General features: G+C 41.0%; 1 protein-coding gene across 1 annotated transcript in view; it reads left to right on the top strand.

The window, feature by feature from the left end:
- Positions 1-16,592, top strand: part of LOC127013877 (chloride channel protein C-like) — a 77,692-nt gene that overhangs the window by 26,773 nt on the left and 34,327 nt on the right. Inside the window, 1 exon segment of the mRNA XM_050892936.1 lies at positions 14,839-15,005. Coding sequence (XP_050748893.1) covers positions 14,839-15,005 — 167 coding nt within the window.

The following is a 16,592-nucleotide window of genomic DNA, read 5'->3' as shown; positions in this document are numbered from 1 at the left end:
ACATAATTAAAAGGTTGTGCCCTCGAACCATAAAATGCACATATTTTTCCTATATTGTCTTATGGGTTCAAAAAGAATTGAGAATGTTTTCTTTGGCTTTTCGCACAGCCTTCCATTTGGAAACAGTTATGAATGTGGGACTTGTAGTGAACAGGTTTGTAAGATGCTTTTTTTTTCTTTTTCTTTTTCTTCATGGCAGACCCCACAGGCATCTGCCCACCTCTTCTTTCTTGGCTGCCTCTTTCTACCCCCCATGCTGACACTTGACCCTCATCCTTAGCTCTTTGTGGCAAACGGTAGATGTGGTGACATTTTCCTTGGCAAGTACAAGGACCAGCCTTATGACTTGCCTTCCCACAGCCTTCTGTCTCCCATGTCTTTTTAAGTGTCGTGTCCTGAGCTTGCTGGCCTCAGGGTGCTCCAGATGTGGGAAGAGGAATAGCATCTTCCTACAGTGTGTTTTGTCTCTGGGTCATTCTGTATTTTTATCGTTCCTTTTGTATTTTTACCTCTCAATAACACTGCCTTGCAAAGATTAAAGAGGAAAGGTGGCATTGGGCTAGCCTAGGATTAGTGTTCTTGTCCAGTACTGGTGAAGTCCCTGGTGCAAGCTGAGAGAAGCTTGATTTACACCGATTTGGATTCTTTGTTCCCCGAGTTGTCTTTCTTTCTATTACACACGATGGAAAATAGCCCTGACTCTCTCCCCTTTCTTGCTTGTTCTGTTCAAACAGAATTAAAGCAGTATATCAGTTTATTGGCCTAATTGATTTCTCCAAGAAATCTCTTCTGATGGATATGGGGAATGCAATTAATTCTGAAAAGGTTAAGACTCCAACCCCTCCTCTGAGTGTGAAACACTGAAATATCAGGCTTTTGACAGATGTAGACTAAAGGAGAAAATAGAGTATTCCTTAGGATTTGGAAGGGGAAATGCAGTGTCATTATATAAACCAAAGGGAAATCTCCATAGGGGATTAAATTGCCTACGGTCTGTCCTTGAGTCTCTTGCTAATGGCAGGTGTGGCTGCTGCGAATGAGTGGCTTGCACTAATGGGCATGATGTTGGTACTGAAATAAAATGACCATCTGATGGGGGTTCAGAGCATTATGAAAAGTTGTTTGTTGATGTCTGTCTGAGTCTGCAATATGGCAGAAATAACAAGCTGTATGTAAAATCATCTGGTTCATAAGACAGTATTGAAGACTCAGAGATGAGGTTTGTTTGTGCTTTGTACTCTCTGATACCTACATCAAGACAGGCACACTGGCAGAGCACTGCATATAATAAACTACACTGCTGTAAGTGGCCACTGTCCTATTGTTAGGAAATTTGGTATATTTGTTATACACATTCCATTAAGAAATGAAAATGAACATTTATTTTTTCCATAATTTGGATACCTCAGTTGTAATGTATATTTCTGACATGCTTCACAGCAGTGTTACAGGTCATCTTGAATAAGTGCAATAAAATAACTGTATCAGCAGGTAGTAACAATTAAACCCTAACCTGTCCCCTCTCTCTCTGTATTTCTTCAGTACATCTAATTTAGGCAAAATGTGCTTACCTCAAATTATAGGCAGGATGTATTGTTGCAAATTCTGTGGCTACCCTTCTCACTTCCTCTGAGAGAGCGACTCTCACGAAGCTTAAGTCCTTTCACAAGAAATTTAAGTAGAGCATCAGCTGTGGGCACTTACCGTAAATAGGACAGACACATCTTGTTTTACAGACGTGATGTGAGGATACAGCACAGACAACCAACCAATCCAACTAACTAGACAGAAGTTATAAGACGAGCAGAATGGTGATATAAGATGTTAGAAAAATAAGCGCAAGACTTCTAAAATACATGTAAAATCTGCCTGGTATCCAGTGCAAGTTTTTCACAAGACAGCTGTGTTGCTCAGCGGTTGTAGGACGCAAGATGCTGCGTTTTGAACAATTTGCAGTAATGATGATGCAAGCAGGAAGGATGGTTTTGAAAATGCTAAAACAAATATAAATTCTGAATCTTTCCTTGTTGAGTGGAGGTGTCAGATAATATCGCATAGCTGGTGCTTGAAGACCAAACAGCGAAAACAAACCTGGCTGCTCATGGCATTGCTTGTCTGTGTTGCTGCTAAACAGACCATCAGGGGGCCAGGAATTCTCATTGACTTCAGTCATATTTCTCCTGAGTTAGGCCTGATCTAATGGATCATTCTACAGCTCTATTCTACAGCCAAAGATGGATAAACTGTACGTTAACTGGGCAACAAAACTGTGATATGTATCGCGCTTGGATTAAATGTAAATGTTAATGGATGTAAATTCTAGGATTTCTTCTTGTCTAATGGGATGCCAGAAAAAGTCTGTATAGCTGTGCCTTTCAACATGCTGGGAGTAGCTGGATTGTGTTATTTTCCACTTCAGCTTCCTGCTCTGTGGTGCTGGAGAGCCATGGACTGGATTGCCAGCAGCCATGTTTGGGTCTTGGTTGGTACCCGGTTATACTTTGTAGCATTTCTGTGAATTTCCCCTGCTGCCCTTTTTTTTTTTTTTTTTTTTTTTTTTTTTTTTTTGCAAGATCTTAAAAAGTTTAGAAGCAGAGAGAGTGTTTTAGTAGAAATGCTGGGTTGCCTGGTGAACTGCTTTTGCTGTGACGTTTTGCACGTCTGTCAGAACATGAATGACGTTTCCTCAGTTTTCAGTTCCAGCCTGCCTGCTGCCCCCCATTACCTGTCACTGTTTTACTTGGCTGCTAGCAGGGCAAGGTCTCCCTGAGAAGGGAGGGAGGATGGCTCAGGTGGTGCATGTGCTCCTCGTCATGTGAAACAGCAGTGTCCATTTGCCTTGGGCAGCCTCCATCTCCATTTGGGTGGGGGCTGTTTCTGCCACTTGGACCTCCTGCTTTTCCCTCTTTCCTTCTGCTCCTTGAGCTGGAAAGTAAGGACAGGAGCAGCTCACGGTATGAAACGGTTGTCTTATTTGGCCATTCTCCAGGGTTTGTCCCCTTCTGGTTTATGAGTGCCCAGGACTGTTGTGTAGGCAACGAGGAGAGCCTGCAAAGGGAGCTGGATGTTACTCAAGGAGGTGCTCCTGCAGAGCTGGCAGGACTTAGAGGTGCAAAGGGTCTTCAGTGCAAACTGTGCCTTATGTGAGACTTGTTCATGCACTTGCAGTCTTCTTGGATCTTGCTCTAGTAAGAGAAGGGAACAATAAAGATACTCTTTAAACGGCTGACTTTAAAACACCAACTACAGTGCAGGTGCCTTCCTGTAATGCATAGTTTCCACCTAGTTTGTCTTACTTTTTTTTGGTAAATTATTAAATGCACAAAATGAGTGCTGGCACAAAGCTGGGCCTGTATACCGGTGCCCTTATGTTCTTCCCGAACGGAGGAGCAGCTGACCCTGAAGTGATGGGGCTCAAGAGCTGTGGCATTGTCATGCTGTGGGCTTCAGAAAATGGAGGCTATTGGATTTTGGTCCATGACAGCTCTTGAGGGCAGGTCTTACAGCATGGGCAACTAGAGGAAGCAGAATATTTTGCAAGATGTCAAATGAAATTATTTAATCGGTCCTTCTGGTCTTAAAAGAAACCAGTCTTGTTTTCAGCACATAAAATGTGGTGTAACATCTGACTAGTTGAAGAGAAGGGAGTTCCCTTCCAAACTCGTAATGCCGTCCAAAGTGCGATCCTTTCCTTGATAAAGATCATAGTTTGCTGAGGTGTGAGGAGAAAACTTCTCTGAGTGCTGAGTATGCTTTTGGCATACCAGCAAGCAGGAGAACAGGCTGATTTGAAATACGTGAATTTCTTGTTCACATGAAAAATCTTATGGTCAAATAAGATCAATATGATCTTATGATCAAATACAGCAAAATGTTCTTCAGTGCCTAGCTTTGTGGTGGGAGTGACTATAAACATGGAAGTCTGCAATAGCTTGTTTTTTCAGCACCACCCTGTTTAGAATAATTTAAAAAAATTCCCTTCTACTCTATTTTTGACTGAAAATAAGGCCTTCATATTTGTTTTTACAAAAACCTTGGACATTTCATCAAAAAGCTGGACATCTGAAAAACAGAAATAAAGAAAAAATATTTAAAATGTCTTGCTATAAGCTTTGTTGTTTCATGTTAGCATTTTTTTGTAAGGAAGGAAATATTTCGCGTGAAACACCAAAGAGACTTTCTTGATATGTTCGAGGAAGGAGGGGGCAATACACGGTGCATGGTGGGAGACGTAGTTTAATCTGAGAGGCCAAGCCGAATCCAAGCTTAAAATTCTCAAGAGATGCCACAATAGCATTCCAAATGACAGCTTTTTGGGTTGTAACCTAAAAAATACTGCTCTGTAGGGATGATAAACAATTTGTCAAGTCATTCCATTAAAAAATGTATGCTTGTAGGGAAAAATGAAAGAAAACCCTTTTTCTTTCTGGATGGTAGCCTTGTGAACCCAGCCCAAGAAAGTCAGAACAAGTCCTCTCTGATTCATTCATTCATCATCTGTAAAGAAGAACTGCAACTATGGGACAGTTGGTTAGTCTGTAGGTAATTCACAAATTAGAAGAGAATCCAGCTTTATCTCTAATATAGCTGTTTCAGCTTTGGCACCAGGTTTTTATCAGTAAAATAAACAGACATGACTGAACTGTACATGGATTCCATTGGCATTGAACTTTTAGAAAGTTCAGTTGTGCATCTGAAATACTGAAATTGAGACTGCATCTCTGTTTTAAATACACACATTGGAAATGAAGTTGTAATGCGAGAAGATAACATTTTTATATAGTCATTTTTCTGGCTCTAGCTTTCAGTAGCTTTAAAGGTATTTTATAAATAAAGCAATCTAGTGTATTACAACATACAATTGTACATTTGGGACATGTAATACAAACCTTAATGAAAGTTCATGAGAATTTAATGTGCAGAAGTTATTTTTAATTCACAGTATCTTATCTGTTTTTAATTTTTTTTCAAATTACAAAATGCAATGGGCTGTCTTATGTACTAATTCTTTGCCAAATTTAATTTGTTTCCAAATTAAAGATATTTTTCAGTTACATTGTCATGAAAAGCATCTGAAACCATTAAGTTTTGTTATATTTTTAACTCTAAAACCTTCAGAATGTTGCCAATAGTGTTTTTTCCAAATGTTGAGAAAATGATTTATCTCTGGGACAAAAGCTACCACAATAAGCCTATCTTTTTTTTTTCCAGCCTGAGGGGTTTATTATCATCTTGAATTAAAAACCCCATGTAACCGGGTGCTCTAATGAATGGGGGCTCAGGGCCAGAAATCCCTGTTTGATTATTGGACCCAGCTGAAACAGGAGCAAGTGGTTACACAACCCAGCAGCTGCTGGGCTGAACACGGTCTGTCGGTGGAAAGGAGGCTCCTACTGTAGGTCCTGAGAGAGGCAAATCCCTAAGGAGGAACATGGCCTCCCCTCTGCTCAAGATGGGCAGAGCAACGTGTTTTGTTGTTGCAGTTTCAATGTTTTCCCTCGGTTTTTGGAAGAGGAATAAGCCTGGGTCCAGGACACACACGGTGGTGGTGGTGAACGCTGGTGAAAGGTGTGCTGCTGTCGTGAGCAAGACTGAGTGGAGGCGGGCACCGAGGGGAAGCCGTGAAAGCACGTGGAAAAGTAGAAGCATTGCAGAAAAGAGGAGCGTTAAATGGTAGCCAGTGGGACCTGTCCTAACGATGGCTCTTCTCTCATTTTGAAATATGAAAGGCTGATGACGGAAAAACTTGAGTGCCTGATGGCTGTGTCTCAGGCAAGCTTGCAGAGCCAGACCTGAGCTGCTTTTTTGCATTTCTAAAAAAATAAAACACACAACGCCCCAAACTGACAGTGGCCACCCAGGTTGTTGTCCACTGGTGAGTTATGCAGCAGGAGGTGACTTCTGCAGTTGCTGGTGCAACTTGTGAAACAGCAGTGCCTGGCTTTAGAAAGGACGAAGTTGCAGAGCTGTGGAGATGGCTGGAGTGGAGTTGTCTGGTGCTTCAGATCATATAGCATGAAGAGTGACCTCAGGTTACTCTAGTTATACCTATCCCATCTCACGTTCTTCCTCAGCCTGACCCTTGTTCAAAGAGAAGAGAATTTATTTGGAAGGCTCCAGTCATACTTTTCCCTTTCTCCTCCTTGTTTAGCAGAGTGTATGCAATACTTGGGAGGGAACAGACAAAGATAAGGGAAAGAACTGACTGTAAAAAATGAACACATCCTCATGGTGCACTTTGGCAGCACATACCTTGGGAGATCTCTGATCGTGCCTTCCTCTGACTTGCTCGAGATGGAAGGGTGTGAAAGGGACATTGGGCTCCTGGGCCAAACATAGCCCAGTGCTCTGGAGAGAAAATGATAAAGAGCACGCAGCTGCCTGTCGGGAGAGCCGTTCCTCTGTGAGAAAGTAACAGAGGCTCATGACAGGTCATGTCAGCATCTGTCGTGCTACATTGGTGTAGATGAGAGAAGATTTTGACCCTCGCTTTAGAATGAGTACACATGTACGTGCTCTGGATCAGGGAGCATTTTTTGCACTGCTGTTTAATAAGGCATGTACTGTGGAGTCCTTACCAGAAAGGCAGGAAGGCGTATGTGCCCACTTAACAGTCAGGTTCAAATTCTTCTCTCCTTAGATGCTTAAAAATAGTTCAGTACAGTTATTCCAGCAGGGTTACTCAATACTGAATTTAGCAGGATTCTCCACACGGCCACAGTCTTAATTTTAACTCGCCAGGAGAGAATGCCACATGGTTGATTTTCCACCTGATTTTGGTGGGGAAAGGAAAATCTTTTGCAGAAGCTGGGACAAATGTGTAGTATTCAAGATTTTTCACATCATGTTTCCTTCAAAGCAGGCAGAGGAAGTGCTTAATTATTTGGAAACTCATTTGGCAGGTTCTTCCCGGTGCTAGGCTGTTTAATGCATCAGCCCGTCACACTTAAATACTTTAGGGCTCACTTAACGTTTTTGATTACACCTGAGATGGCTCACAGAAGTTGTTTTGACAGGGCCTAATTTTCTGTTACTAAGCTGCCTGATTTTTTTCTAATGAAGAGTTTAAACCCCAGTCAAAACAATTTTTCAAAATCTCCAAGCCTACAGTTATTCGTAACAGGGTAAGCGTTTGCTCTGCTTACACTGCCTGTCAGGAGGAGCCCGGTGTGTTTGAATGGTATATTTAACGTTATTTTGGAACATGATTGCAAGTGATGTCACCTTTTTACAAAGAAGGGGAGATGCAGAGTAGTGTTGTACTGATCCTAGTCTTATTCAAATTAATCCCAAAATAATCGGAGTGACAATGCATAATCAGCAAACTGTTAAATTCATGAAGTCCTACTATTTTCTGCTGAATTTGCTCCAACTAGGGGAAGAGCACCATGTGTTTTTTGGCAGTAGCTTGTCTGGAAAATGAAATAAGTGAAACTGTACTCTCATGGAGAAAGGGATAGGGAACGGTTTCAGGACCTCAGATTTTGTAATGCACTTCTTTAAGAAACTGGAGGCTCAGTGAATGAATGACCTATGTTCGTTTTGAGAACAACAAGCTTTTGTAAGTTCTGATATTTAAGGTCTAATCTCCTACCGAAGTTAAAGCTGAAATGAAGTTTGCAGCCCGTGGCGTAGAGCATTTATCAAATAGCCTCGGTAAATCCACTGTCCAGTCTGCAGCTGTCTGTAGTCGTGGAGCTCTTTCTTCTCCAGCCTTTTCTAGACCTCAGGAGCTGGGGCCATAAGAATCGTGGCATTCTGGAGATGTTGGTTTTAGCATCGCTTAAATATCACAGAGTTGCGTTGCAGTTGTCTGTCTTATTTAAAAAAATGCTCATGAATAATAATTTAAAGAATTCTGCGATACTGTGGGTTAAAAAAGTACAAGGTTGCTTAGCTGGGTTATTATACAGTACAGTGCTTGTTTTGAAAAGATTTAAAACGTAAGCCTGCTGAACGTTTAGGCATATTCAGCAATGCACATACACAATGCTGGTGTTTTTATTAGTAGAAGGTTCACTTGTCACAACACGCACCAGTGTTACCTTCCTGAGACACAGATTTAGACGGCTTTGAAACCTCCTTTCAGGGTTTGGTGTCTGCTATGTATGTAAGATAAAGAGCCAGATTACAAAAATATCACTGATAGATATCTTTCCGGGGATCTTGGCAAGAGTCGCTGCTATCACCTATACTGTTTCCGATATCACTTGCATCCATTGCCACAACCTGTCAAAACAGGTGTATTTATAGGCCTTGAGGGACTGAAACAAGAAATCAAACATTTGCATAGCATCTTCCATCCAAGTTCCCAAGGACTGAGGCTCAAAGGATTTTGATATGTTTCCAGGGATTACTTAGCTGTGCTGGGTATTTCTACGTTCTCTTTAGCTATCTCCTGCTGCTGTACTAGGTCTTGGAATTAGAAAAAATTGTTCTCTCTTTTAACAAGGAAATCATCAACGAAATGCTGGTTGGCTTCAGAAAAAATTCACACCAATATTTAAATTCACGTCAGAGAAAACTGGGATGAGATCTCACTGCAAGTTACAAATTCAGGTAAATTAAGAAGCAGTGCACGAGTGTGATTAATTAGAACTACTTTGCTTAAAGAGAAAAAGTACGCGCCCTGTGCTAAGATACTTTTTGTGCTCTGTCTTGGCAGTAATTAAGCTCTAGGGTGCTAGAGGCTGCCTGCTCCTCGTAATGGCCTGGAATAGTTAATGGGGTTGAGCTCTGGAAGAGGAAGAATCCCACTAATTGTGCAATCCTCCTGGCACTGGGGTTTGGCAGGACATCCTCACAGTGAACCTACACTGGGTGTGCCGCCCTTTGTAGAGCGTGATGCACAGCTTCGTGTGCCTGAGGCTGCAAGAAATAATCATTTTCAGCAGTGTGAGGGAACTTGAATGCATAACTTTTTGGGGCTAGCATGACAATCATGTCTTTTTAGGAGATTTATGTTTACTGTATTGCAGCATCCCACTTTTCCAAAAATTTCCAGCAGTGATGGTGATGAGCGATAAGGAGATACAGTAAAGTGAGTTGAGTTAATGGATGTCGTCCTAGGACTATAAAGGATTTCTTTAAAGGTGAAGTGCACAGGAAAGGAATATTTTTCACTTAGTTTTAAAGAGAGAGATTAATGGAAGTTCAGGGAGGGAGTATTCAGCTGGATCGATACGTGAAGAAGGTGCCTCTTTTGGCATAATCCCAGATGAAAATAGCGGACCATGATAATGGTATTTCAATTCACAGTTTGTCAGGACATTATTAAGTGGGAAGTACAGTGACTCAAGCATTCAACGCACAGGTTGCTAAGGGCCAGCAGATCATAATCCAGAGATTAAAGAAATTGAAATGCAGATCTGCATTGTTTATGAAATGGCCGTGACAATACAAATAACTAAATCCTGGGAGACATTATTTCCATAAACTCCTATTCTCAAGAAAGCTGCATGAACAGCTCTTTTACTGCTGTGAATAGGTAATTGTTCTCTCCTTCCCTTCTTTATGTCAAGCAGGCAGCTTGCAACCTTGTTGGCATTTGCTCCAAGAAAAAAATGATCAAAAGTTTTCTGCTGGCTACAAGCCCTCCACCCTTCGGAAATGTTCTGTTGACTGTGAATGATTTTTTCTTGGTGTCTTTAATCAATAGTAGCAAAAATTTCAAATGACAGAAGTTCTGGTTGTATGTGAGAGAAACAAAAGGTACTTTCCTGGGAGAGTGTGTACCCTTCCACAAAATCTGGTGGCATGGAGACTGGGAAACTGTGCCCAGAGCTCGTGTTTTGTGCCAGCTGCAGCCTCAACTCCAAAACTATTGGATTTGGCTGGTAATACCAAGACTTCATGTTCCTTCCCATCCACCCCCTTTTTAAACTCGCTCTCAGACATACTGTCTTGTACCTTTGTCTAGCAGCTGCTTATTTTTTCCCAAATATTTTCCAAATTCCAGGCCTTTCAGTTAAGTGTGTGTAACCTCGTGAAGAATGACAAAAATATTTCTTTTGGAGAGTTTGCTTCTACCAAGGATGATGGTCTTTGTATCACGGGAAGGAAGGAGATTTTGTCTTTTGTGTGTTCAGTTTGCCAGGCAGGTCTTCTATTTGAACAAATCTTGAAAAATTAATTTGACTACAAAATAAATCTTTTTTTTTTTTCTTTTTTTTTTCCTTTTTGATGGGCCCTCTCTTCTGCATTGGTCATTGTAGGCTGCAAGTAGCAAGAGAGCTCTCTTGCTAAGTGGGTTTTCAGTAGAAGAAAGAAAATTCATTTGCACTGTGTAGCTGGCTGATGATGTTTTCTTTTACGTTATTGGAAATATCAAGGGTTCAGGGAACATTCACTGTATCGGCAGCCTTGTGTCTAATGAGGTTGTTTGGACTCCATTCTCTGAGCTGGAGTAAAACCTTTGAAACATGTTAACCACAATTTGATTGAAAAGTGGGGGAGGGTTTTTAACAGTGAGCTTTAAGTAAACTGCATCTTTTTGAATTTCCTGGGCAGCTGCCTCTCTCCCTTTGATGTACCGTGCCTGGTGATGCTGTTAATGAAATGCATAATTATATGTTATATAATAAAACAGAGCTAACATGAAGGTGCCTAATAGATTATAATGATGTGTAGGCCTGAGAAACTCAGGACCATGGGGGTTGTTGAAAAGTGCCTCCGGCGACAAAGAAGATATTTAAAGAGGTTTGAATAACTGTGCTAATAAATTAATTGTGGTCTGTGTGCATGTGTGTGTAAACGACATTTTTCAAGACTTTGTATATAGAGAGAATATTGAAAAAAAATAGGTGCAATTTACTAGGCTGCTGATGTATGAAGTGTCAGCGCCGAGTGCTTCCAGCGCCTATTAGCGCTGCTGGCTTTGCATAGACGGGTGCCCTAGGCAAAGACATTTTTGGCACAGCCTGCTGCACCCGTAGGATCAAAAGGAAAAAAAAAAATCTGGCAATATGCACAGAGAGTAAATTGCATCCTAAAGAGCAGCCCCTAAAATGCAGGCTTGGAATGAATATCAATAAATGAAACATCACGTTTAATGGCTGAAGAGTTGTAGGCGTTTGGTGGCTGCCCCCAACTTCCCCCCTTCCTTTCTCTGCTTTTGTCACCTTTATTTTATCTCTCCCTCTGTGATACTCTGTATAATTTGTTCCTTTCTTAGATTCTTTAGGAACTGGTTTGAACAGATAGGTATTTTTAAAGGAGAGGCTGGATAACTTTCCAGCCCGGGACCACATGGGTTCCTAATGGTGCTGGGCTGTGGCTGGGCTTGCTTGGCTGCTGTTCTGGGCTTACAAAGGCCTGTCTGCTGGGAGAATTAGCATGCAGGGAGCTCCAGCGTGAATTTACAGCCTGCTAGTTAGTTGGCACTAATTCCCTGGGTGGATGCTTCTAGTACCTACTAAGAGTGCTTTTGTGCAGGTTAGCTTTAAGAGTGCTTTCGCGTGAGTTAGGCAGGCTCCTTTTTGAAGGTGAAGTATGTTGTTTTTCACTTCCCAAGCACCAAGGGTACCCAAATGGGCAGTTAATGCAGAGTAGCTAATACGCAGTAAATTCACACCCAAGCTCACCGAGCGCTAACTTCCTCATGCAGCCGAGTCCCGAAGCTCTGCACTTTGTCTCTCTCAGCAGGGAGCAGATGGCCCTTCTCTAAACAGGGAATACTAATAAAGCCTTATGAAGAGCACATATATGTGCGTGTGTAGGTTTGTGCGTGTCCATATATTTATATAAGATGACTTGAATCTATCACAGTTCTTGGATTAACTTGTGCTTCCTTGATTTTTATCAAGATACCCTAAGGAGAGCTTTGCTGCTGCATTGCCATCATCCTTGTCACTAATGGACTTAGGTTTCAGCTGCAGGTTTTGATGAATTCTTCCTTTTTCTTCGGCGCTAAGAGCAGCATGCTTTTTCTTTTTTTTGTATGAGTGACTGCATCTTTTGTGTGTGAATGGTTCTTTGTTGCGATTCCCTTCCCCAGCATTTCTTATTTGATCTCTGGAGTTTATTCTTGTGTTTGATATGCTTTTATAGCTAATAAATGTTGTCCCACAACTTGAGAACCCCCAGTAAGAAGGAAATAAGGTTTTCTCTAGCTCTCCAAATACTTGGATGTGAAATCAAGTCAATTTTTTAATAAAACTTTTGCTTTAGGCTGGACTTCATAAATAACTTGATCTATAATTAGTGTACAGCTTCACCTTATCTTAAGGTCACATAATGGGTTAAATTTTCATGCAAAGTTTTCTTGAAATTTTATAAATGATTTTATCTGTTTTTCATGCTCATGCTTCAAATATATAATTGATTTCTAAGTCATCTTCAGATTTGCTTTATGTTTTTGCTCTATTATTGCCTATTTCCAAGAAAATTTCATATTACAAAAATTGCCTCTCCAGTTTCCATCTGTAGTGAGAGTTCAGGACAACTCTACCAAACTCTATTTTGGCCAAAGTTTAAATTTACTTACATACAAAAGATGTTGCTCAAAATGCTTTTAACATGTCTTTCTTTAATGACCTCAGCCATACTAGCCTGCCAAAGGTAAACAGCATTTCTGCTCAGCAGGCGTTAACTCTTGGAGGAAGTGAAGTCCGACGCTGAACCCAGAGGCACTTGCTCTGAGCGTTCAATGTGCTGTTGTAGAGAGGAGCCAACCCCCCCCCCCCCCCAAATCCCAGCACTCAGGAGGGCTGCAGGGCTGGGGAAAATCAGCACAAGCCTCAGAGTTTCTCAATAGCAGATGTAAAATGCTGCTGAATGTTTGTGACAATAAAGGATGAGGGCCCGGGCCAGGCCAGCTTGACTGTTCCCACTAGAGGATGGGAGGGGAGGGTAGGAGGAAGGGACAAAATGGGATGAAAAACAAGGAGGGGAGCCTGGAAAGCCAGGCTCTGGTTCTTGCTGGTTCTTGCTGTTCTGGAGATATTCTGTACAGGTTAAAGCAATCACTTGAGAGTGTTTTTCAGAGTTTGAGTTTCAAGAGTTTTCAAATTTAGAGTTTTAGAGTGCTTTTATAGCTTTTTAGAGTGTTTTTATATTAATTTTTAATGCTGGTTTTATTCCAGAAGAGTTCCCCATAGCAAGATACTTTAACAAAAAAAAACCTTAAAAGGAATCCACAATAAAGGAGTCTCCATCTGTGTGAATGAGTTGCGGCAGATATGATGAAGCAATTCTTAAAATCCCACAGTTGCTGTTTTCCTTTCAACTGACATGTTCCTGGTGTTTTTAAATAAAACAGTTGAATACTAGGTTTAAAGAGACATTCAAAGAATGCTGTGGTGTTGTTAGAAATCCTTGGCTGTGTCCAAGCAGAAAGGACAGTTGCTTGACCCTGTCGTACACGGCTGACCACGCCATATGAATTCCTTGTTGGGATATACTGTAAATCATCCTGGATGTTATCTTTCCAAACCCAGAACAGAGACAGAAGAAGGGTGAAAGTATAAGCCTGGATAAATTTGCTACAGCTTATCAGGCAGAAATGTGTTTATTGGCATTCTTTGAATGTAGATTCTTGGAGTACTTAACAATCTCTAGCTAATGAGGTCTATTAAATGGCAATGTGCTGCAATTCAATTTGTCTGCATTGGAGAGAAGTTTCTGGGCAAAAGCCTCTTAGTGTTATGAGAAAAGTTTGCGTATTTAATCCCAGGATAATTGCTAATGAATATCCCTTTTTAATAGGATGCAATGGTAGGGAAAATAGTGGGAAGTGAAAGGAGATAGCAGTTTTTACTAAAAAGTCTGTGCAGTCATTTTCACCATGAAAAATATTTGGCTTTATTGTGAGTCGGGCATAAACAGTATTAAGTGCATTCACGTTACTCTTTACTTCGTGTACAAGGATTCACTCTGAATCCTTTATTCAAAGGCAGTCGTACTGGTGTGCTTTGTTAAGTCACTGTTAGACATTTGCAGGAGTAGGTCAAGTGAACTTGGTCTACCTTTGCGCTGCAGTGAGCTAACAGTACTGTTATAGTGGCTGTGTCCAACCGTGGAGGCAAAACCAAATAGCTGAAGGGGGATGAAGTATTAAAACATGCTACGTACTTTGCCACTCATCTGACCATACCCTCACTACATAGGGAGAAAGTGCAAGTATACTTAGGAAAGATGTTTTAGGTGAGATACCATAATTTGTGCATAAGTTTCTCTATAACCAGCGCTGCAGCGCCACATTCATAGATTTGTGATCACGGGGACAGGGATGCCTGCACCATGCCTTGTACTGGCGAACGTTGTTCAGCATGGTAACTGTGTGATGTTCCTGCTGCTTGATCTCCTGAGCTGGACTTCTGTTGAAAGCTTCTTGTTCCCTTTTCTGGCATCCTTCAAGATAATGTTTGTACAAGGAGCTTGTTCTGTCAGGAAGCAGCAGTATGGGAAAACAATTTTATATCTCCTGAGCTCAGCAAGAAAGAAAAAATATTTGGATTTGTTTGCATTTTTTAATAATTGTCACAATGCCAAGCTATTTTAAGCAATCTGGCTACTCCATCTCTACCCTCCTCTGATACTTCAAAATTATCACAAGCCACCTGAAATATGGGAATCAGATGTAAGTTTTAATGTAAGTGCAGTGCTTCAAGCTGATAGGAACGGGAGGGGGAGCTGTCACTGCATCAGCCAAGACTCTCTGGTGGAAATGTTGATTGATTACCTATCCCTGGGAAAGGAGGGGGAGCGCCCTTCCACTTTTAGCAGACTGAATTGCTTCCCGTTCTCTCGTGAAAGAAGTAGGTAGTCCTCTGCAATCACTGCCATCGTCTCCAGATATATGAAAAAAATGGAAAGTCCTTTGTTCTGTTTTCTCCTTAGGTAGAGATCACAAATGATGTCCAGTCCTTGCTACTGATAATGCTGGCTGTCATGGTGGCCAAGATGGTTGGTGACTTGTTCAATGCATCCCTGTACAGTTCCCTCCTGAAGCTGAAATGCATTCCCTACTTGGATGTGGAACCTTTTGTTCGTCACAGGAGAAAATGGTGAGGTCTCTTATGTTGCTGATCTGTAAGTTTTCTGTGTCATGTTCTGCACGGAGACTGTGTGGGTTCTCGGAAACCTGGAGCCTGGAGGGACAAAGGAGTAAAAGGAGACCCTGATCCTGAACAATGTCCCCACAGTGTGATGTGCTGTACAAACAGAACAAAAGAGACTCCCTTTCTCTTCAAGTTTATGGTAGGATCTGAGTTACCACTGTCACCAGAGTCCTGAGAGCAGTAAGTGCTCTATAATGCCCAGTTAGATGCTGTTTGTTAGTGGTCCAATTGGTCCAATGGAGAATCTAGTAGAGGTTTTCACAGGCAGTTGTGACTCTGTTTCTTGTGAGCAGATGCCATAGAGCAGAGGAACAACAACAGAGTATGTAGAGTCCCTTATGGTGGAGTTTGCCTTACCCGACTTCTGGATGACTAGTCTGGGCTTCCTGTGTGTTTGGTACCGTAAGATGTACATTTTCAGGCAGACATTCCTGCCAGCCAGGGATAGCAATTTAAGGCAGGTAGGATGAATTGTCTTCTGGAAGTGCCTCCACTGAATAGCTTGAAAAAAAGTTACGTTTTTTATTTTTTAACTTATGTTAATCCAACCTATCCTGTGTATCTTCTAGTGAGTGAACCAGTATCCAAAACTTCAGTCTGTTCACAGGCATTTATAACCAGTAATAAGAACCATTTTCTCTCCTAAATGTGGGTGCTGAGTCTACATTTATCTGTAGGTAGTGAAAACTCTGTACTATTGTCTTCTATAAAATAATTAGCAGAAATGCTGATTCTTTAAGATACTCTCTAGGAATGAATTAGGTAATGTGGTGAAGGAATAGAAGGCAAAATTAATTCATTTATTTACCATAGAAAGACTTTTTCTTTTCCTTAAGGCATATTTGGGTAGTATATATCCACAACCAAAGCTATTTGCAGCACACTTTAGCTGTCATTTCTCCCAGTATTGAGGTCTACTGGACAATCTCTTAGTTTCAAATGACCCTTTAGAAGAATAAAATATTGGTGACTCATTCTGTCCACACTTTATAACTTTATTCCAAATGTAGCCATATCTGAAAGTTTTTTAGCAGGCACATTGAATGCTGGGTATAATCTAACTGTATTTGACATGAGAGGAAAAAGAGCCAGCAATGTGGTAGGAGGAAACAAAAACAATCTGTGACATTATGGATGACTTCTATATGTACCATGGCAGATAAAACAGAGGGGAAGAAGTCATAAAGTTTCCCATAGTATTCCAGTTAGATGACAAGTCCATGGGAAGAATTATAGCCACTCTACTGGTTCAGAGTGAGGTCCTATTCACTTGAAGGACAAATATATATATGTTTGTATATATATATATATATATACACACACACACATATATAAAATTTCATTTCCCTCCCACTCCTTTCCCTTTCCTATCCAGAAACATTAAAGAAAGTTTCTGGATAACTTGATCACAGAATATACTGATACTCTAAAGCAAAATACATAGTATCACAACTTGGTACATATTTTATAGCTAGACACTTTACAGGCTGCCAAGTTTTAGTCTAAATCCTCTAGACGTAGTCTGAATAGGCT

This window comes from Gymnogyps californianus, chromosome 2 (assembly GCF_018139145.2).
Source record: "Gymnogyps californianus isolate 813 chromosome 2, ASM1813914v2, whole genome shotgun sequence".
Taxonomy (NCBI): domain Eukaryota; kingdom Metazoa; phylum Chordata; class Aves; order Accipitriformes; family Cathartidae; genus Gymnogyps; species Gymnogyps californianus.
Note: the sequence above shows the minus strand (reverse complement) of the source record. Positions and strands in the feature narration are given on the sequence as shown.